The 22,367-nt window shown below is 34.6% G+C and overlaps 1 protein-coding gene across 3 annotated transcripts in view; it reads left to right on the top strand.

Annotated features, from left to right (window-relative positions):
- Positions 1-22,367, top strand: part of LOC145671329 (glycoprotein-N-acetylgalactosamine 3-beta-galactosyltransferase 1-like) — a 301,114-nt gene that overhangs the window by 262,812 nt on the left and 15,935 nt on the right. For all 3 annotated transcript variants that reach the window (XM_081740334.1, XM_081740335.1, XM_081740336.1), the window contains 2 exons: positions 7,835-7,973; positions 12,427-12,545. In XM_081740334.1, coding sequence (XP_081596460.1) covers positions 7,835-7,973; positions 12,427-12,545 — 258 coding nt within the window. The remainder of the gene's footprint in view (positions 1-7,834; positions 7,974-12,426; positions 12,546-22,367) is intronic.

Raw genomic sequence — 22,367 nt, 5'->3', positions numbered from 1 at the left:
TTTGTAACATGTAAATATCGACAGGGGGACTTCATTTGATATACTCCACAGTACAACCGGATTAATAATGTTGGCAACCTAACATATTCATATATTCATATATTAGGTAGCACTGCAAATGTTTTGGAAACGAACTATTCAAAGTACATGCTTGTCAAAAGTATTAAAAAGATCTTAATCCAGCAATGGATTGACAATTATTAATAATGGTATGTGTGCGTTTGAAATATAAATAACCTTCACCACTACACTCATGTGGCCTCAGTTTTCACTTTTGATAGCTGAGCATTTGAGATTAAGAAATAAACGATTATATCTTCTTCTGAGAAATCATATGTTTTACCCTGTAGCTGTAAGAATTTCTAAAAACAAAGGCAATTAAACTAAAATTTACTGTTCCTGGGTATTAACTGGGTAAAATTTACTGTTACATCTGAGTTTAACAAACGATTTTGGGAACTGGAAATGCAGAGTTAGCACAAATGATTAATTCGTTTTGTGAAAAGGTTGTATTTTCAAAAGCATTACACGTACACACATGAAAGATATATGAAAAGAATCACAAACTCACCAAGTTTGTATTGTGTAGTGTTTGGCACCCCCTCATTGACACATCCCAGTTCGTGAGGACCTAAACGATGAACTTCCGCATCACTGGATTGGGAGTATTGGTGAGAATGACCTAGGTTTTTTCCCCTGGCCTCTCATATCCCCTGATGTAATGCCCTGCGACTTCTTCGTGTGAGGGTGCGGTAAGGACCTTGTTTACGTACCCTCACTACCGCAATCCATAGTCGAGCTCAAAGAATGCATCAGTGCTGTAGTGCAGACAATTGACAGGATTATGCTGTAAAATGTATGGAATGAGCTTGAGTATCGTCTGGACGTGTGTCGTGTCACCAAAGGGACACATATTGAACATATGTAGAGAGTGTATAAGCTTGGTGAGTTCGTGTTTCTTTTTCATATATCTTTCATGTGTGTATGTGTAATACTTTCGAAAATATAGCCTTTTCAAAATGAATGAGCCCTGTATTTTAACAACCGGCTCTTGCGAATCGGCTGAATAGCACTACTTGTTACAACACAAATAAGACGGATGTGTCAGTGTATATCGGAAGTACCGTAGTGTTGAATACTATGGCTATGATATGGCCTATTTCTAACGAGTAAGAACCAAGTTCAAAGGAATTGAGCATTTTACTTTCTTCAAATGGTTTTATTTCAAAAAAGTACTTAAATAAGCATCACATCCACTCACATAACTAGTCTACAATAAACACTGAGGTCGTAATGCCGTTTACAGGAATTTATTTTATCCCGTTCCGGAGATTCGATGAACATTAGTAAAGTTTGCAACACTGCTTCAAATTATGAAATTGCGAGAACTTGTTGTAACAAAAACAGCTACCAAAAACTATTGCTATGTTATACATTACGGACACATGTTGTACAGACGGAAACAACATTTTTTAAAGCAACTTCCCACAAATACATTACTTTAAACCAGTGTTTCTCAAATCTTTTTGATGTCGCGGACGCCTTGGAGCAACTGGTATTTCTCCACGGTCTCCTGAAATCAAAAATGATTTTCTTTAAAAGTATTTTACATGTCGTAAAAATGAAGTGATAAATTACAATTTTATAACACTAAATGTATTATTTATGACGATGTAATACTATTGTAAAAGGGCATATTCAGAAAAATATAATCCTACCATTTATGCCTAATATTATGAACTCAACACTTATTCAATGTAATGGGTGATACTATTAAATATTATCCAGACCCCAAACTTCCGTACGTTTAGATCAAAACTAAATGATTTTAAACGTAGATATGACTTCAGTTATGTATGTTCATGTATATGTTTTTTTTTCGTATCTACGAGATTATAAAATGTTGTCTCGCACAGATACGTAGTGTTAAATAACTGCATTTGTCTTCCAGGCCTTCTGGAAATTTCAGGTTAAAACAGCCTTAGACTAGAACCCAATCTCCATTAACAGTAACAATGGAAACAGCATTTTGAACGTCGAATCACAAGACAGCTCGACAAGTTGTTTTTCTACGACAGAGAGAAGTCTATATCGCGAGTCTAGAAAGGCAGTTTACATCGATTTGTGTATTTATTTATTTATTTAAGGATAAATCGGAAAAATATAGACATAAATGGGACACCATTGATCAATTCGGTGATACGGATGTTCAATTGTACTTTTAATATTATCAGAAGAAAAGGGTTGCTCACTAAAATCAATGAAATAATTGTGTGTGTAAAAGAAATAAAATTTTTATTTCCTCAAACGATTATATCACAGATTTAACTTCTCGATTGATGCCTGTATATTGTTTTCCACAGAAAACTCTGTTACAGATGTACCTTGGAGGCAGGAGTTAAAAGTACTCAAGATGTTAGAAATGCCCACCAAATAATCAAGAGGCGAGAGCCATGTGAAATCGTCCAAATTGTGTGTAAAATTAGAATTAATGAGGAAACACGTTTCTTTGTCACGAGTGCTCAAACAACCACGTCAGAACTTGACTCTGAGATAGTCAGAGAATTTCAGAGTGTAATATTAAATGTTCCTGATCACTTCTCATTTCATTACAAACAGCAGAAAATAACTGGCTGTTAAGACCACAGATCCTAATAAAATTGACAACCTTTGCTGCCTCATCAAGAACTGTTCCCATTTTGGAGGGCATACCCCGTGCAGCTACTCTAGTTTATGAATTCGGATGAATATTCTGTATCAGGTACTACTACGAATTAATAGTACTGCTTGTGAATTAATAGCTTAGATCTTAATGTTGAGATGTATTTTACATATATCTTTTAGCCTTGGTTGGCAATTTTTGTTACCTCTTTTTGTATGTTTTTTTAATTGTATTCATCTCAATTAATTGAAACATACCGTAATGTACAGTACATCTACAGACTGGGATACGCTGCTTTGACCAGTATAACTTTTTTTAACATCTCCTGAACGGGTTGAGATATCAGATTGCTGTAAATGATGTTATGTTGTTCTTTACGATTATTGTAAACCATCTATGTGATCAGATGTGATACTTATCTAAGCACTTTTTCGAAGTAAAACCTGCTTCAGAGAGTTAATTTCAATCCGTTTTAATTTCGTTTCTATTTGTTTGAATTATGTCATACCATGACCATAGCATTCGACGCTAAGTATTTCCGATGTGCATTGACACATCCATTTCATTTGCGTTATTACTGTTGTAGAGACCTTTAAAATTTGAATGTTTATGGATGTTTGTAATACTGTAGCATTCTTAATTTGTAATATTGAATAGTAAATGTTGTAGTGTAAGTTTCCATTTAACGTATAGGTTTTAAATATGTAATGACCTGAGGTAGTGGGTGTATATATATATATATATATATATATATATATATATATATAACCTCATATTGAAAACATCCCATATTAGTGAACAAAACCCGTGCTTCGACACAAGCACCAGCAAACAAACAATGTATGCCATCGCTACCAATAAAACACGAAGAAATACAAAGAAAACCTCTTTAAACGCTCTACAGGTTTCACTTTTTAAAGACTGGTTATATAAACGAACACCTCAAGGAAAAGAAGAAAAGTAATTAACTACTCATCTCGTATCTATCTCTCTAAGCTGCAGCCGGTAAGAAAGACTTCTTTGATCCTATCTCTGTGCTGCAACACGCAAAGTCGTTCTTAACTAGCAAATGTCAAACCTTCGAGCTGCAACGGGCGGAAGGTCCAATTATGTTTAATAAATAAATAAATAAATCAATAAATAAAAACAAATAAAAAATATTTATAATCTTACGTACAAACTATAAATATCTTTCATAATAAAAGATGAGTAAATAAACCTATGTACCGTTGTGTACCCCAAATATAGCCGGCCGAAATGAAACGGAAAAAAGGAGAAAATACAGTAATCTTATGGAGAAATGTCATTTTGCAACTATCGCTATTGAATCCAGTGGTTCATTGGGCAGAGAAGGTATTAACTTTATAAAAGAAAAAGACAGACGGATCACGCAGTTATGTGGCGATGACAGAGCAAGCACCTTCCTTATGCAAAGAACAAGTATGGCAGTTCAAAGAGGCAATGTCGCCCCAATACGGGGTACCATTCCCAAAGGCAAAGAACTAGAAGAAGTTTTCCTACTACAAGACATTAAAATGAAAGATATGAATTAGCACGTATATATTAGCATAGTACAGATAAGCTTAACCTTACATAAAATGGCTTTTCTTTATATAATAGAAGCCATGAGATATGACAGAAGCAGCAATGTGGGTTTTTGCAAATAAGCTACTGACGAAGGTGAGGGTTCTCATTGAAAATGTCGGCATTAAATATTTAGACACATTCGTGAGTTTAACTTAATAGTTATAATCATTCCTCAGTATTCATCTTTCAGCTTGTACTGTTTAGCATCGCTAATGAGCAGGTGCTCCTAGAACGAGCAGCCGTTTTCAAGTTTATAACTACCTATTGTCAACAACAGGCAGAGTTAAGTGGGAATAGTAAGACAGACGGAATTACATCGGTGTTGCGAGGGCATGAAATGATATGATCGTACAATAACTTTTACTTCGTTTCACTTTGAATATTACTTTCTGTGCACTAAAATAGAAGTTGAGAAACAGATAAGTAATGATAATGATATTGCAAGAAATAGTTTAATAAAAGTGGTCAGGTTCATTTTTGATATACTAAAGAATCACTGTAACGTAATGTACTAGTTAACTGTTCAAAATGGGAACACAATACAATATATGCGAATTTACGTATTTTGCGCAAACACTTTATCATTTATCTTCTTAATTTTTACAAAATGTGTCCTTTTTAAACGAATATACACTCCTTCACAATGGCGTATCCGTTATGTTATAAAGTAACTGTATGTAGCATAGATATTTATGTCTGGCCCAACTAAATAACATAAATAGGCAGATCTGACCATAAAAGAAAGTGATATCATACGGTTTGGGTACAAAACCTCGCGGCGACAACCTCGCCGACCAAAACCTCGCCTCCCAAAACCTCGCGGCTCAAAATCTCGCCAGGCCGAAACCTCGCCTGGCCAAAACCTCGCCGCCCAAAACCTCGCGGAACAAAATCTCGCGAGGCCAAAACCCCGCCTGGCCAAAACCTCGCCGCCCAAAACGTCGCGGGCCAAAATCTCGCGGGGCCAAAACCTCGCCTGGCCAAAACCTCGCCACCCAAAACCTCGCGCCCCAAAATATCGCCATACCCAAAATCTCGCCTGACCAAAATGTAAATGTTCTAACAGATAAGGATGACGGTATAATAGACGCTGTTTCAGAAGAAGAATCACGGGTATTTGACCAAGTCCCGCGATACCATATGAAAGTTATATTTCTGTATTAGAGGATTTCAATGTGAAGGTAGGTTGACAGGATATTTTTAAACTGGTTATAGGGAAAGAAAGTCTGCATAAGGAAAGTAATGACAACTAACGAGGTTAGTTTTGTGAACTTTGGAACATCCAAAAACTTAAAATTTTAACAAAAATCTAATAATATTTATGAAAGTATGAAATAATATATGAGTTTTTACGACGTCCCTTGATTATGTCCTATAGGTTAAAGGAGACGTAGATGACCAGGATGAAGGAAATTATCGAATAAAGAAAGTGGGAAGAAATGGGAATAACCCTAGAAAGCCCACGCACACGATGTTTTGTATCTTCTTCTTCTTCTTCTTCTTCTTCTTCTTCTTCTTATTATTATTATTATTATTATTATTATTATTATTATTATTATTATTATTATTATTATTATTATTATTATTATTATTATTATTATTATTTGTAATGTGGAATTGCAAATTAAGAAACACATTGGGTAAATTTTAAAGAAAAGTTTCATTCGCGACGAGGTTTTGGCCCGGCGAGATTTTGGGTGGCGAGGTTTTGGCCCGGCGAGATTTTGGGCGGCGAGGTTTTGGCCCAGCGAGATTTTGTCCCGCGAGGTTTTGGGCGGCGAGGTTTTGGGCGGCGAGGTTTTGGCCCGGCGAGATTTTGTCCCGCGAGGTTTTGACCGGCGAGATTTTGGGCGGCGATGTTTCGGCCGCGAGATTTTGTCCGTATCCTATATCATACACTACGGACCATTGTTCATAGGAACATATACATATTATCGTTGTAAAACCCCCGTTTCATGTAGATTCGATACCGATACAACGTTAAATTTCAGCATTGTTATTAGCTTTGTTATGTGAATACAAATATATATATATATTATAACTATTCTATCAGGCTTTATTTTCATATTGTCAAACTAACGCCAACAACACAAACATATAATAGTTCCAACACACTAACTATATCGTCAGCAGACTTCCACTCCTCGCTTCTTGGGAGTTGGTCACCTCTTATAAACCTTCGTAGACCAAATTTTAATGAAGTTGTTGCATTGAAGTGTTACTTTTTAATCAAGGGGTAGAACCTAATTAAAAGTTGATCTCTGGAAGGTGTATAAGAGGTGACCAACACCCAAGAAGCCGAAAGAAGTGGAAGCCTAATGAAGACACAGTTAGTATGTTGAAACTGTTAACGCACGTGTTTGTATATTTTCTTTTTAATCATATAGCCTTGCTGAGTGTGGTGTTGGGTTTACTTCGATAATATTAATTTTATATATAGAAATAAATGTTTGTTTGTTTACGATTGATTGGGCATACTGTAAAGTAATTTTATCGAATAGATCATGGTCTGGAACAAATCGTAGGCTATATAGACATAGGGTTCTGGGAGTAAGGAGGGAGGATGGTGCTTCAAAGGGGAGGAGGTGGTTTAAAATTTATGTGAAAAAATAAGTGTCTCACGAATTCCTGATGTGAAGAAGATGAAACTCTGTATGTAACTTGTTTTCTAAAAACAAGTTGACATATACATATGACTTACAATTTAAAAATAAAAAATAAACTCAAGACACCTCTGAGGGATGTGGAGGTATTGCGATGTAAAAACACTTGAGAACGACTGATATTAGTCTTGAATCCGTTGTTTCGGGGTCACTGAGATGGATACTGACATGTCCGATAACTCGATGCCCACTAAGTCCAAGTTTACAGCCCCCCCCCCCATCAGCATATAGGGGGGGTGAGAAGAGAGAGAAAAATAAAATGCCCAAAACGGTCGAGATTAGTGACGATAGAACTACAAACATTGATGACAATAGCTGCGGTGACTCAGTGGTAGATCTTTCGTCTCTGGTGCATGGGGTCCCTGGTTCGATCCCAGCTCGCGCCAAGTGAACTTTGTGGCGGACAAACACCGTGTGCATGGGTTTCCTCGGGGTTCTCCTGTTTTCTCCCGCTTTCTTCATTCCACCATTTCCTTCTTTTCTCATCATCCCTGTCTTCTTTAGCCTGGCTGGCATAACCGTCGGACGTAAAACTGAAAGATTTCATCTCATTCCATAGAAGATAGATTAGTTGTACTAAAGTTTCCTTCTGATCTCTGTTAACACAAATGTAATTATCATTTGATTAACATTGCCATAAATTACTAGAGATACTTGGAATGCTCATTGGGTTTGGGTCTCACGTCAGACTCTAGGTGCACGTCTTATACTGACTCAACGACTTTTACCTATAAGAAATTACTCAGTATCATTTCCTGGGGTTACACATTTTAAAATGCGGTTACATTTCAGTCGGTTGTACACTTAAGTATAATTTAACTTATGTATTCGATTTCTCAGTCTTGTTTATGGTGAGGAATGCCCGCAACACTTGAGAACCTTTCATATATTGTCAATCTCATTAATCGTTACTCTTTTGCAGATACCTCGTTGCCTGCAATTGGGCTTCCTGTGCAAGAAGGCAGAGATTTTCTCTGGGCAAAAACCAAAGACGGATTTAAATATGTCTACGACCACTACTTGAAAGATGCTGATTGGTTTATGAAAGCAGATGATGACACGTAAGATCTCAATTATATTTGTTTATATTCGGAACGATAAATATACTGCTAGAATTAAAATATTAGCTAACGAAGTACTCCACAACACAGTCATGAAACAGCATGACAATAAATTATGTAATGAATCTAAGAAGAAAGTTCAACACTGACCTAAGCACCCAATTAATAATCAAATCTCAGATAACTAATAAGTTTCAGCGATCATTTTTTCATCATCATCATTGTATATTTTTATTGTAAATTATCTTCTCTGTAGAAATAATAGTTGTAAGCTAATAAGTGGTGTGGAGTGATGTAGTGTGTGTGCGTCTGCGTAGAATAACAATTGATCGACTTAGAATAAAGGTTAAAACTAAGTTTCAACATAAGTTTATATGAGAAATTTGAGTTACTCAGCAGCTGGTTGTTTTTGATTCATCATTTAATGTTTCACTGATGTTAATGCTTTGCAACCAGTGAGAACAGTTTCATATACGCTGTTCAGAACAATAGTGATGTAGATGGATTGATTTTTTTTTTCTTCATAAATATATCATAGGTTGATGTTTATTCACTTCAAGTCTGGACATGATAATGAGAAGACAACACAAGTTACAACGCAAGGAAACTCAAGAACAGTGCTTTATTAATCTGTAATCATTATTTCTACAGAGAAATTGATCAAAAATGTAGTTTTTGAGCAACGTAAGTTTTTGAAAACATACGCACTAGTAATTGCGAAATTTTTTCGCTGAAACGTTTGCGATTGGTTGTTAATTAGATGCTTACAAGGGACATCACCCAATTGTCCGGCTCCGATTTTAATGAAATTTTTGTTGCTGATAGAGTACATGTATTCATTACTTGTGATGACAGAAATTTTTGCCATGGTGCATGTTTTCTAGTTTTTAATGATTTTTAAAGGATGGGACGTGGTTAATAGAGATTACTGCAGAAGTCCCTTACTACCCATTGTAAACGGAGTGTTAATGAAAGAACAACCATGTAGATACGTATAAGACCTAAGGGGAAGTCGTATGGTACGTATGACCTTGACGGCAGCCATCTTGAAATCCGCCACTTTGAATTAAGGTCAAGTTTTTTAAATCGGAATAGGGTAATATGATACATAATTTCGGGCTAGAATTTAATCAGAAAGACAATAGTAAAGCTAGTTTTAAGATGCGCCCATTTGCTGAAAAGTTACAAGCATATTCATTGTTTATACTTACTGTGTGCGTAAGTCAGTTACCTCCGCTTCTAACCCGTGTATTAATGATAATAAGTGGATAAAGGTTTCGGTAATACATATTATGCCTAGAGGGAAGTGATAAGATAAGGGAATTATTGACGGCAGCCATTTTGAAATCCGCCATTTTGAATTAAAGCAAAGTTTTGAAAACTGAAAACCATAGCATGTGGCACCAAATTTTAATAGTAAATTTTCCCCAAAAGCCAATGGTATGCTTATTTTTGTTCTATAGTTAACCAGTATGAATTTATGACTCTTCTAATGTGCACGAAACGTCCATTATTCGATCTTTCAAACTGGCAACACTCCTAATTTTCACCACATGTTTTAAGATTCCAACTGTCACTTTGCAATTGTTTCCGTGGCTCATGTTTTCTAAATTTATTACATTTTTTTAAGAGTTGCGATTTGTCAGTTCATGAATAGTGTTGGGATAAGCATCCAGCAATCTTTCTGAATTTTGAAGACTTGCCATGTAATTATTAATTTCCTCGGCAATGTAATTATTTATTTCCTATACCTGCCCTTCAAAAAATCGTTTACTGACATGAATCTTCGCAGAACGAAAGAACTCCAACTTTGCATTCAGGTAATACCGGAGACGTAGTTTGTAATGGATAATAGATGAGACGAGAAATAAGTTGAAAATTCACTTCAAAAAAGGAAACGAAATATGATTGTTGTGTAAATCAATGGTCTTTTGTTTTGTTTTATATGTATTTGTTTCTTGTATATTTATTTATTTATTTATTTAATTATTTTCTATGGCAATATTTTAGCTAGTCAGACAAAAAAAAAAAAAAAAAAATCATTCGTTTTCTAGCGACTGTTGTCGATGGTTCATGTTTGTAAGATTTATAATCAGTATTGATCGGGAACTCGATTAAGTTACACCTCTTTATAAAAAAGTTACCTGTTTTCATATTTTGTTCATGTACAAACAGTGTGTTGGGAACAGTCATATTATGTCTCTTTGATATTTTCTATCATTGCTGCTGTTCCTTTAAAGTTGTAAAGTTGTATTTATTAAAAAATACTGTTTGTCGTTTGCGCAACATATAGGCTACATTTCATGATAATTTTGAGTTCGTGTTACACCAATTTCTTATAACTTCATTTGTATTTCTTTGCATCACGTAAGTCCATAGGTTCCTCATGTACTCTGGGTTAAAATAAATAATTACACTGCCTAGGAAATTAATAATTACATGGCAAGTATTCAACATTCAGAAAGATTGCTGGATGCTTATCCCAACACTATTCATGAACTGACAAATCGCAACTCTTAAAAAATGTAATAATTTTAGAAAACATGAGCCATGGAAACAATTGCAAAGTGACAGTTGGAATCTTAAAACATGTGGTGAAAATTAGGAGTGTTGCCAATTTGAAAGATCGAATAATGGACGTTTCGTGCACATTAGAAGAGTCATAAATTCATACTGGTTAACTATAGAACAAAAATAAGCATACCATTGGCTTTTGGGGAAAATTTACTATTAAAATTTGGTGCCACATGCTATGGTTTTCAGTTTTCAAAACTTTGCTTTAATTCAAAATGGCGGATTTCAAGATGGCTGCCGACAATGATACCCTCATCGTAACACTTCCCTCTAGGCATAATATGTATTACCGAAACCTTTATCCACTTATTATCATTAATACACGGGTTAGAAGCGGAGGTAAGGGACTTACGCACATAGTAAGTATAAACAATTAATATGCTTGTAACTTTTCAGCAAATGGGCGCATCTTAAAACTAGCTTCACTATTGTCTTTCTGATTAAATTCTAGCCCGAAATTATGTATCATATTACCCTATTCCGATTTAAAAAACTTGACCTTAATTCAAAATGGCGGATTTCAAGATGGCTGCCGTCAAGGTCATACGTACCATACGACTTCCCCTTAGGTCCTATACGTATCTACATGGTTATTCTTTCATTAACACTCCGTTTACAATGGGTAGTAAGGGACTTCTGCAGTAATCTCTATTAACCACGTCACAATCTTTAAAAATCATTAAAAACTAGAAAACATGCACCATGGCAAAAATTTCTGTCATCACAAGTAATGAATACATGTACTCTATCAGCAACAAAAATTTCATTAAAATCGGAGCCGGACAATTGGGTGATGTCCCTTGTTAGGTGGGAGCTGAACTTTCGTTATTTTACCATGACATTAAACAGGTTAGATGTATAAATATTTTTGTTATTTGCTGTGTCTACTTAATTAGTAAGGTTTTTAACCCTTTAGCTCTACACCCCTGGTGTAGTTTCATCTTTTCAAGGAACCTGGCTACCTTCTCTTCTGTCAAAAGTTTTGTGCTTCTATGCATAGAAATAATTGAATTGACCAAATATTTTATTATGATTGCTATTATTATCCTTCGTCGTCTTTTTCTTCACTTTTAATACAGGCTTAAAAATTAAATTATCTTTCTGTAATCGAAAATGGGGAGAGTTTTAAAGAATAACGGCGGAAAGGATATTTTGAACCAAACTATTCCTACCTCCATTGGCTGTAATATCTAGATCTCAAAAACTCGAGATCGCCATAGTGATTGGAAATACGAGTCTAGCATCTAGTTAAAGGTTAAAACATGTAAGCCTGTACATCAAATTGCATTTGTGTTATTATGACGCTAGTTTTCAGAACAGGGCTCCTACTGGTCGGGGAAGTCAGGGAAAATGATGCAGGTTAGGGAAATTCAGGGGAAAATACTGGCAATCAGGGAAAGTCAGGGAAATTAAAAAAAATATATATTTTCTCGAATATTAATTGTATACCAATTTCAGCTTAGCCAACCATTATAATATCAATTTATGGGAAGTAAGTGGAATTTTCATATGAGCAGTTGCTTACTATTTGTCTTTATAGAATAAATGTTCTCATATATAATTATTCACTGTTATTTATTCCTTATTTATATGTCAACGTCATCCGACACCTGTCATGAAAGTCAGGGAATTTCCTGCCGAAGGTCAGGGAAAGTCAGGGAAATAGATTTCTCCAGATCAGTAGGAACCCTGCAGAACTGGAGCCTAGCTCAGATCGAGAACTAGTGTATGCCTATTACTTGTTTCAGAAATGTATAGTGATAAAAGTTCATTCAAATTAGAAGTAATTTTTGAAAATAGCCAATCTTTCTCTTTAGTAAATTGCTGAAAGCCAGAAGTGAAACCGTGTCATCGTTTTAATGCTCATTTTTATTTACAGGTATGTTATTGTAGAAAATCTACGATATTTGCTATCTTCTTATAATCCGTCAGATCCTATTTATTTTGGCTGCAGATTTAAACCGTATGTTAAACAAGGCTACATGAGCGGAGGAGCAGGTTTGTGTTTTATTTTTGTCTTTTTGTTGTTGGGTTAGCTATAATTGTTGTATATTATCGATACTACCTTCTGTATATATTCTCATGTAAAATCATACATATATTTCCTTATATTTTAAACATATCATCTCACTTCATTCGTTCTGCAAATCTTTTACTCACAGCTTAAGCTGCACCATACTTACTAAACTTTTGACAGTTTTTTTTATTTATTTTTTTATAGTAAGTGCCATTTAAAGTTACTTATTAGTTTATTTTAAAATAAACAAATATAATAATAATAATAAAAATAAAAGACCCACAAATTTTGTTGCCTAGATTAATACAAGTACAATGAATTGTCTCTTAAATTTCAACTTAAGCTCAAAATCAAAAGGCAGGACATCCCTCTACTTAAAATCTTTTCAATTACTACAGGAAATGTCCCTGCAACGAGCACTAGTGTAAGGAAATGTTCAGAATTGCGAAACTGTTTCTAGCCTCTTTCCCTTTCACCTATTTAATGTGTGTGGAAACATTTCATTTTTACTAATTTCGAACTTTGAGAATAATAAATAAGAATTTCGTCTTCTTACTTTAAATTTAACTTTATTTTTCACCTTTGTAAGTTGGACATCTGCGTGAGCTAGCCTCTTTTCCATGAAACGAGCATTTGTCCGCAAGGTATTCATTGCTTATTACTACAAAATTTGGCCTCCTGTCTAACTTGGAGCTTGGCCGCATTCAAGCAATGGTGTTCCTAAGTTGTTAATGTTAATTTCATTTCTGTATATTGGGCAACGGTGGCTCAGTGCTAAAATGTTCACTTCTGGTGCATGGGGACCTTGGTTCGATTCCAGCTCCGCCAAGTGAACTTCGTGGTGAACGACAAACACAATGTTCGTGGGTTTTCTCGAGGTTCTCCCGTTTCCTCCCACTTTATTCACTCCACCATTTCATTCATTTCTCATCATCGCCGTCTCGTTTAACCTATTCGGCATATCCGTGCGACGTAAAACTCAGATTTAATTTCATTTCATTTCACTTTTGTATGTTAAACACGTGCGTGATCATTTCTTAGAAACCTTTGCAGAACATATTTTACTGTTGAGTGTTTCAAAAGCTCAGTAAACCGAAGGGAGAAAGGAGGGAAACTTGTCCATTGAAAGCAACTTTCCTAAAAAAATATAGCGTCGGATGATACCCTTTATTATTTTTATAACTATTGTCGGTGACTGTATCGATAGATTGATGCCGTAAAGACTTCCCATTCACATTCTATATTGCAGGACTATTTCGTGGTTCAGTCCAAATGAACTCAGGTGTATTTTGTTTTCATCACGTGTTCAAATACTATTTCCCGCGAGAAATTTACAAGAAATGATGACCGAACACAAGTTGCAAAGTTTAATAAAATAATAGAACACTTTTTTTTTTTTTTTTTTGCTGGTCAACAATCATTTTCGGATGCACGATAGATTGCTTTTGGTGTTTAATTGTTGAGAAGCGGCGGGCGAGATAGTATGGATGTTTTGAGTAATTCCTGAAACTAATATTTTATCTTATTTATCTATCGATATAAGTGGAGGAGAGGAAAATATAAAAGAACGTCCCTTAGTGTTTTGTAGGTAATTAGCATGTCTAAATTATGTATAACCCTTAGCGTGCGAATGGCGAACTAAGATACTTATTTTATGAAATGTTTTTACGTTCCAGAAATAAATTTTATTATATATGTATTATTTATAAAATACAAACTAATACACAGGTAATAACGAGGAGCTGAATTAAAAGTGCTTATTGCAATCTAAAATACATAAATATTCTGTAAATTGGGCTCGTGTCTAAGTTGGCTACTTTTCAATGGAGCCGGTGGTGACCAACATAGACAAGTTTTACTGTATAATTGAAGTTTATAGTTTATTCTGTTTTATATTATACTAGCAGCGTTCACCCCGCTTCGCTGCGGTCACCCCGGAACGCAATAAACTTTGTTACTTAGATAATTTTTACTTTTTAGCTTTCAAGTGATATGATAAAAACCATAGTAGATTGCAGTAAATGTTAACATTATATCGCCTGTCATTTATGTTAACCCGCCCCGCTTCGCTGCGGTCACCCCGGAACGCAATAAACTTTGTTACTTAGATAATTTTTACTTTTTCGCTTTCAAATTGCAGTAAATGTTAACATTATAGCGCCTGTCATTTATGTTAACCCGCCGAGTGACACGGTCATGCGGGTTGCATATAAATACGTTTATTTTTATACCTATGATGAACTAAGAAAGGATTTGTACGTTATGGACACTTGAATGGTCAATTATCTCAAGACACTGGTAATTAAAAATTAAAGTGATATGATAAAAACCATCTAGGGTCCAAATCCTAATAACCCCCCAAAAATGAAAGAAATTGGTTCAGCCGTATTAGCGTGATGAGCTAACAAAGGATTTGTGCGTTCTCTTTTATATAATAGATTTTCCGTATTGTATTATTTTATTATTAAGATGGTAAGGTAACCATTTTTCATATGTAATGTGATCGGTCGAACAGTATAACAATTTAAAAGTAACCATTTTCGAATAAATAAAAAAAAAAAATAAATAAATAAATAAAAATGAAATGAAATCTTCCAGTTTTACGTCCCATCGTTATGTCGCTTAGGTTAAAGGAGATGGTGTTGATGAGAAATGAAGGAAATGGTGGAATGAAGAAAGTAGAAGGAAACGGAAAAAAAACCCAGAAAACCCCCTCATACGGTGTTGTCCATCACAAAGCTCACTTGGCTCGAGCTGGAATCGAACCAAGGACTCCATGCACCAGAGGTGAACGCTCTACCACTGAGCAACCGCGGCCCTTGGGTGCAAGAAATAAGAAACTAAGTTCTAAGATAGATTCTCTCTTATTATATAATCTTAAAAAATAATTGCAAGTATTAAGGATTTATTTTAATTATGCATATGCTTATTTTAACGCAATATTTTCTCTGAAGAATTGTTTAATACATGCCATTATTTAAAACCAACAATTGCACAATGAATGAATAAATAAATGCTAGGTGACTACTTTCATTTTTATTTATTTTTGTCTGCAATTTCATGTTGAAGTAATGTAGATCCTGTAATAGATATAAAGAAGGTAGGTTCTTGAGAATTGTAGCGAATTTACTAACAGTCTTCGTATTCCTTTATGGACATAGTTATTTCAGTATTTCAAATGCGTCAATTGGGGTATCCCTCATCAGGAGAAAAAAAAGAAAGAAAGAAAAAAAAAAAACAGCAGCCAAAATATTTTACAATAAGTCTTTCACATGCTGAATTGTAGCAACAAAATGGAAGTGTCGAAAGTTACACGATAATCAATACAATCCAGTTGTATCAGTACGAATTAGTAAATTACAGACTCAGTTAATATGCAGGCATCCCCATTTTCTTGCAACAATCCACAAAATTATAAATCAGTTTACCTACGATTTAGTGCAATTAACTATTCAGACATAATGCAAAGAGTGATAAATATGACCGACTGGACCGAGACTCGAACCTGGAACCTCCGGCATACCATGCTACGTTAACTATTACGCACCCAATGCGCTTCCCAGAATAGCAAGGGTCCGTGGTACTAAAAATTGACTGATGACACTGTCAAAATAACGACCTCCGTGTTAAATAGTTCGCTTGCCACATTACCTCTTGAGTCTGCCTGATCTTGTACTTACAGCCGATCATGACGTTTAAAGGCCTGATATTTGGGTTGTAGAAATATTGCAAGACATATGACTAATCCATGTATTATGTCTTTCCCTCTTCTCAAAGCACTCGTTCCTGATTCTTGGTCCATTCCTTTGATAGAAGTCTAATAACCTGTTTATTTGTCTTCATTTCCTTCCCAATATTTCAAACCTCCAAATATCCTTTCAAACCTGCCCTTTCATGTCCTAGTATATCTTTTTGAGTGCAACTTGTTGATGGAGTATATATTTATATTATTTTAACAAGTTTCGTGTGTTTTTTATTGAAAATGTCATGTTCTGTCTCATATATATGTGATATATTATTTTAGGTTTTTATACTTCGAATTTAATTTTAGGTTTTAAAGTTAATTTTCGAAACGCTTTAACTAGTGGCGGCTCTTGAAGAAGGTTATATCGATAAAAATTTACATTTTGGCTAAGGAAAGAACGCTTACCTAAGGTACTGATTCTTTTATACAACAATTAGTACATGAGATACGATTCCTTCCCTTAGGTTGTGGAGATAAAATGTAAAGTTTTTCCTGCAAGAGCCGCTACTAGAACTAATAATATTGCTAGTTGCAAAACTAATGAAAATACAATATTTACAGTTTCATTGTTTTCCATTCCAAACAAGTAAGTATTTATGTCACGTTTATTATTTTACAAAGTTGTTTGTAAAGCATCTGCCTTGTTTATTGTGTCTTGACGAGTTTTCCTATAGGGGAGGGTAGTACACAGTGGATCAATTTTTAAAACTTTCAGCATAAATCCGTTTAATGCAACTATTACTGGAATTTGTTTAGTGTAGAACATGGACACATGTCTCCACTACATTCGTAAGTAATTTATTAATATGAAGCGCTGCTCTGTATTTTACAGTTACAGTTAACGCTAATGCTTGTAAAGTGATTCACTGTGTACCACCATCGTACACAGTGGATCATATATGCGTACACAGTGGATCAAAGGAACAATGTATTGAAAGTAATGAATAGAAACCGTATGATAAAGGGGCCCATCATCTGAAAATCCCCAAATCTACATAAAATTGTAAGCATTATTGTCAAAATCTCTATTACTCACAATACAAAATAAATTTTAAAATTCTAAATAAAAGTTAGAATCGAAGTATTACAAGCATCTTAATAGGATAGTATTAATTTCAGAAATTGATTACCAAAATTAAGAATACAAACGACTGTTATAAAACAAACTTTTTAGACAATTAAATTGATATCTTGTACGGAGAATCTTTGATTTTGGATTAGTAAATTTAGTAGTTATGCACAATAGCATAATCAATTTGTTATAAAATGGAGAATTTAACTTTCTGTACTGAGTTTAATTAGTCTGATTATTCAAATTATCAGTTTCACTATGACGACAAAAATATATGTCCAGCTCGACATTATCATCCTTTGAAACTTCAAAAGGTTAGCGGAGATCAATTCCATGGAACTCTACCGGCAACCTGATATTAACAGACAGTATTTTATTCTTCACAATAAGAGGTTTTGGAAGCCGTCTTACTATTCAAATATTGTGTGTGGGTAAAATATCTGGATTATTTGGGTGGACGAAACTTTCATGTATCTTGAGTTGAGTTGATTTTGAGTTTAACGTCCCTTTTCAGCAGCGAGGCTATATGAGACGTGGACTTTCATGTATCTTCTCACTTCTTAGAAACAAAATCTAAAAATCATTTTTTATTATCTTTCCTAGTCGTGATTTGACCAATGTAAGTGAAAGAAATCTTACAAGAACGTAATCACCAGGTTGAACTTTTCTTTGACTCTGTTCCAAATCATCAATAAGTAGGCTAGTAGTTTCTGTCTCTAAAGTAACATGGTCCGTATTCCTTAGCGTGAGGGGCATAATCGTGTGACGTTAAACTAAAAGATTTCGTTTTCTAAAGTATCAACATCATCTAAAGAATCTTATAATATAATTGACTTAAAATCATCATTCCCCGTTGAACTATCATTTTCTTTTCCTTTCTTCAGGACTGAAAGTCTTTATTTTATCCGTTTTGCTTCAGATTGCTGCTGAATTTGTACTCCTTTTATTCACGGGCTTCTTTCTCTGTTATTACTTTCTTGGATGTATGATCTGTTCTAGTTCATGTCTAAGTTGGAAATACGTGAAAGGCTACAGAATTTGGGATATTTCGTAGATAAGTTACGTAAATTACTAAAGAATGCCTCAGCATTGTGTTTGTTGAATGACATCAATCTTGAGAGTCTAAGATTGACGCTATTCAACACATCTTCGGGATTTCGAATACTAAGATCTTTATTACGATTCACTCTAGACCAGAATTTTGCTTTTTTCCCACTAAGCAGGTATCGATATATTATTCTTATCAATTTCATATGCCAAACGCCTCACGGCAACGTAGACTAAGATATTTTGTTGCACATTTTTATATATTTCGGAAATAAATGCTCCAACTCTGAAGTGAATATTTGTCGTACAGAATAATTTGACTTCATTTTAACATTGTCACCTGGTACTTTCTTATTTTTTGACACATCTGCTCAAAGTTGTGTAATCAATGTTCTTCAAATTACCAACGCTGCTAATAGAATATCCCTGCCCCACCACTAATTGCACTGTTTCTCTCATCTAAATAAATGTCTTTCACGTTGCCTTGCGTATATTTCCTTGTGGTTAAACCATTAATCTGTAACGTGTAACATGATATTAAAAGCTCCGTGAAATGCCAATACTATGACTTGTTTCTAAACGAGTATGCCAGATACATTGAACTTCCATAAACACAATGAGGTACAGAGTGGATCAATCCACTGTGTACCACACCGATGTGATCCACTGTGTACTTGTTGCTGTCAACCCAAACAGTTTCCCACAACAAGGAACTATTAAAGTAGAAGAACAAAATAAACAATGCTATATTACAAATACATTCTTACCTACCTCCCATGTCCGCGATATTCTAAATTACAAGATAAATCACAGCGTCAGAGCATTCACTCCTATTACTTCATTTTTTACTTCAGCACAAGGAAAACATATTTTTCACTTCACCACAAATAAGAAGCATCCATTGTTGTTGACATTTCGTTCATAAGTGTGTAATGTGAAAACAGAATAACTGACATGCGCTAGCTGAATTTGTGCAATAAATAAATGAATAACGCCTTCTGATCCACTGTATACAATGATCCACTGTGTACTACCTTCCCCTACTGTTTCACCCACTTATTCTGTGTTCTTTTTCAACAAATTGTTACTTACTTGGAGATTGAATCGCATTATAAAACATCTTGCTCTTTTAACACAAAGGATTGCAAATAAAAGAAAGAAAAAAGAAAAAAGTATAATTAATGACCTCTTAATAGATTTGTTCTTGTAGAAACAACTTGACTTTTTCTGTTTTAGCTTTGCCCAATATACATGAAAAGGCAGCCTGTTAAGACTTAGTTTCAGGCAGGAAATTATCCAAAGTGGGTAACAAACTCCATCTCTAGAAACTTCGAGAACTTTAAATGTATTGTATTGTATTGTATTTATTTTCATCCTTTTTCATACAAATTGTTCACAACGTGAACGTATGAGTTGGACACGTCATAAGAACATTGAATGTATACATATGTATAGATTTAAATCTACATGCAATATTAAAATAGTGTGAATTTATGTAAAAAAAAAAAAAAAAATCATTATTCTAATTTACATACATCGATATAAAACAACATAATCGTTAATAAAACCTTACATTATAGATATACAAAATATATATACTTTAAACATTATTTACTACAGGCGAGATATTCTTCTACAGAATAGAAACAGTGCTCGAGTAGGTAGGACTTGACTGCTTTATTGAAACCAGATGTCTTGTTTTTTAAAGTGGAAGGAAGCTTGTTATAAATATTCACTGCCATAGGAAATGTACTATTCTTATGTACTTTTAAACGTGAGGACTCTACATGAAGGTCAGACGCTTGTCTTGTATTACGCATATGAATATCTGAGTTCAACCGGAAGCTGCTTGTATCTATCTGTATATCTTTTCTTACAAATTTTAGAAGTTCATATATATATATATATACATGGAAGAGGTAAGATTTCAAGAAATGTAAATAGAGATTTACAAGAAGTTCGAGGTTTACTTCCGGCCATAAACCTTAAAGCTCTCTTTTGTAAAACGAATATGGAATTTAGCAGTGCAGTATACTATCAACAATAGTTTTAAGCTAGAATCAAAAGTATTAGTTGGTTTATTGGATTTCACTTTAGCGTCCTTTCATCATCGAGGCTACATGAGAAGTAGACATACAGCTTAACGTGAGATATAAACCAAATGAATGCCGCAGGAAATCGAACCTGGGTCTCCCGCGCCAAAGACCTTATGCTAACCATATTTGTAAGGAGAATGCTTTAAAATTACAAACATGTTCTTTAGTAAACGCCAACCATTTGAAGATAGCTTCCATCCATATGGTTGACTTGCCCATTCATATAAATACAACCATTGACAGCACTCAAAAGTGGCTCAGAGACAACAAATTTAACGACTTACAGATTTATGAGATTATTAGGACACTAGAGTTCGGGCTCACTATAAATTATTTTACTTCTAACGACAAAATTTACCAACAAACTAAACTGAAGGATTGGCTGTATTCAAATTGTCTGCTAGCCAACATTGTTATGTACAGATTTGAAACAGAAATCTTCAGCAGAAATAATTACAAATTCCTTAGATATTTTCGCTATGTGGGTGATACTTTAATCATCTACGAAAGAAATAAAGAACCATTCTATTTATTAGGTGAGTTAAACAACATACAGATCAACATCAAGTTCACTATAAAGCTAAGGGTTTAATGGTTGCATTTTATTTTATTTTTTTATTTTATTTATTTATTTATTTATTATTTTTTTTATCGTGCCACCTGAAGAAACTAAACATTCCACATCTCTTTTCAGGAAATCTAACGCTTGCGATTTTATTTCAGGTACAAAAGTCAGTACATTTATATAGAACAAAGTCCAATGTTTAGAGTTACCTTTTCCTTACAATTTCAAGACTAAAATTCAGAAGCGTCATTTCAGATTTTGCTTGAGGCAGGGGGGGAGGGGGGGAGAGAAAGACCTCTTGATATAAGTAAAATTTCTCTTGGTATAAGTGGTAAATGATTTACCACTATTCTATTGATAAAATCTATATAAATATCAAACTCAAGGGAGCAATTGCCCCTCCCTGCCCCCATAAATGACACCTACTAATATCTCCAATCGAAAATCTTCAACAACAATTACGAACTGTTTTTGAGCTAGTTGTGAAAAATGGATTGGTCAAAATACGTTACAAATACAATCGGTGAACCAAAGATCCGGGCGTGCAAAGTTATGGAACACAGCCTATGTTGCCGAATCGAGGCTGTCCTTGGCCGAGCTCAGCCACCGAATATAGCGATCTTTATTCCTTAGACGATGGGCTACTTGCCATCCAAATTTGGTTCAAATCTGGACAGTAGTTATCCAGAAATAAAGTACCACATACAAGTTGAACCAAGACTGTCCCTGGTTGAGCTCAGCCACCAAATATAGCGATCTTTATTTTGTAGACAATGAGCTACTACCTCACCAAATTTGGTTTAGATCTGGCAGTAGTTACCGAGAAATAAAGTACCACATACGCACAGGCATACATCTAGAGTGAAACAAACCTTAAATGCTTATACCGGGAGCTAAAAATGAAAAATCAAGCTCAAATCTTCAAGGACAATAGAACAGAATAAAATGAATAACGACAAAAAATGGATAGCGTTACCTCTATGACCAAGCTTAAATTCCATAACACAAAAACCAGCACAAACAGTATGATTCAACCTTTCAACAAAGATGTCCATCAGTTAGAAAATTTATCAGCGGACTCCAAAAATTATGTCATTGATAAACTTTCGCAATCCGGCATTTACTAGGCCGAGACACACAGTTGCACGCAACACAATAAAAACACTTAAAAAATTGACTTTTATTTTATCAAATTCAGCATATAAAAGAATTTTTTGGTATTTTTTATTTCACAGCAATCTTTTGGCCTTAGTTTCTAATACTTCCGTCAAGAAATTT

This window comes from Thermobia domestica, chromosome 15 (genome assembly GCF_964235325.1).
Source record: "Thermobia domestica chromosome 15, izTheDome1.hap1.1, whole genome shotgun sequence".
Lineage (NCBI taxonomy): Eukaryota > Metazoa > Arthropoda > Insecta > Zygentoma > Lepismatidae > Thermobia > Thermobia domestica.
This window is presented reverse-complemented; position numbering and strand designations above follow the sequence as displayed.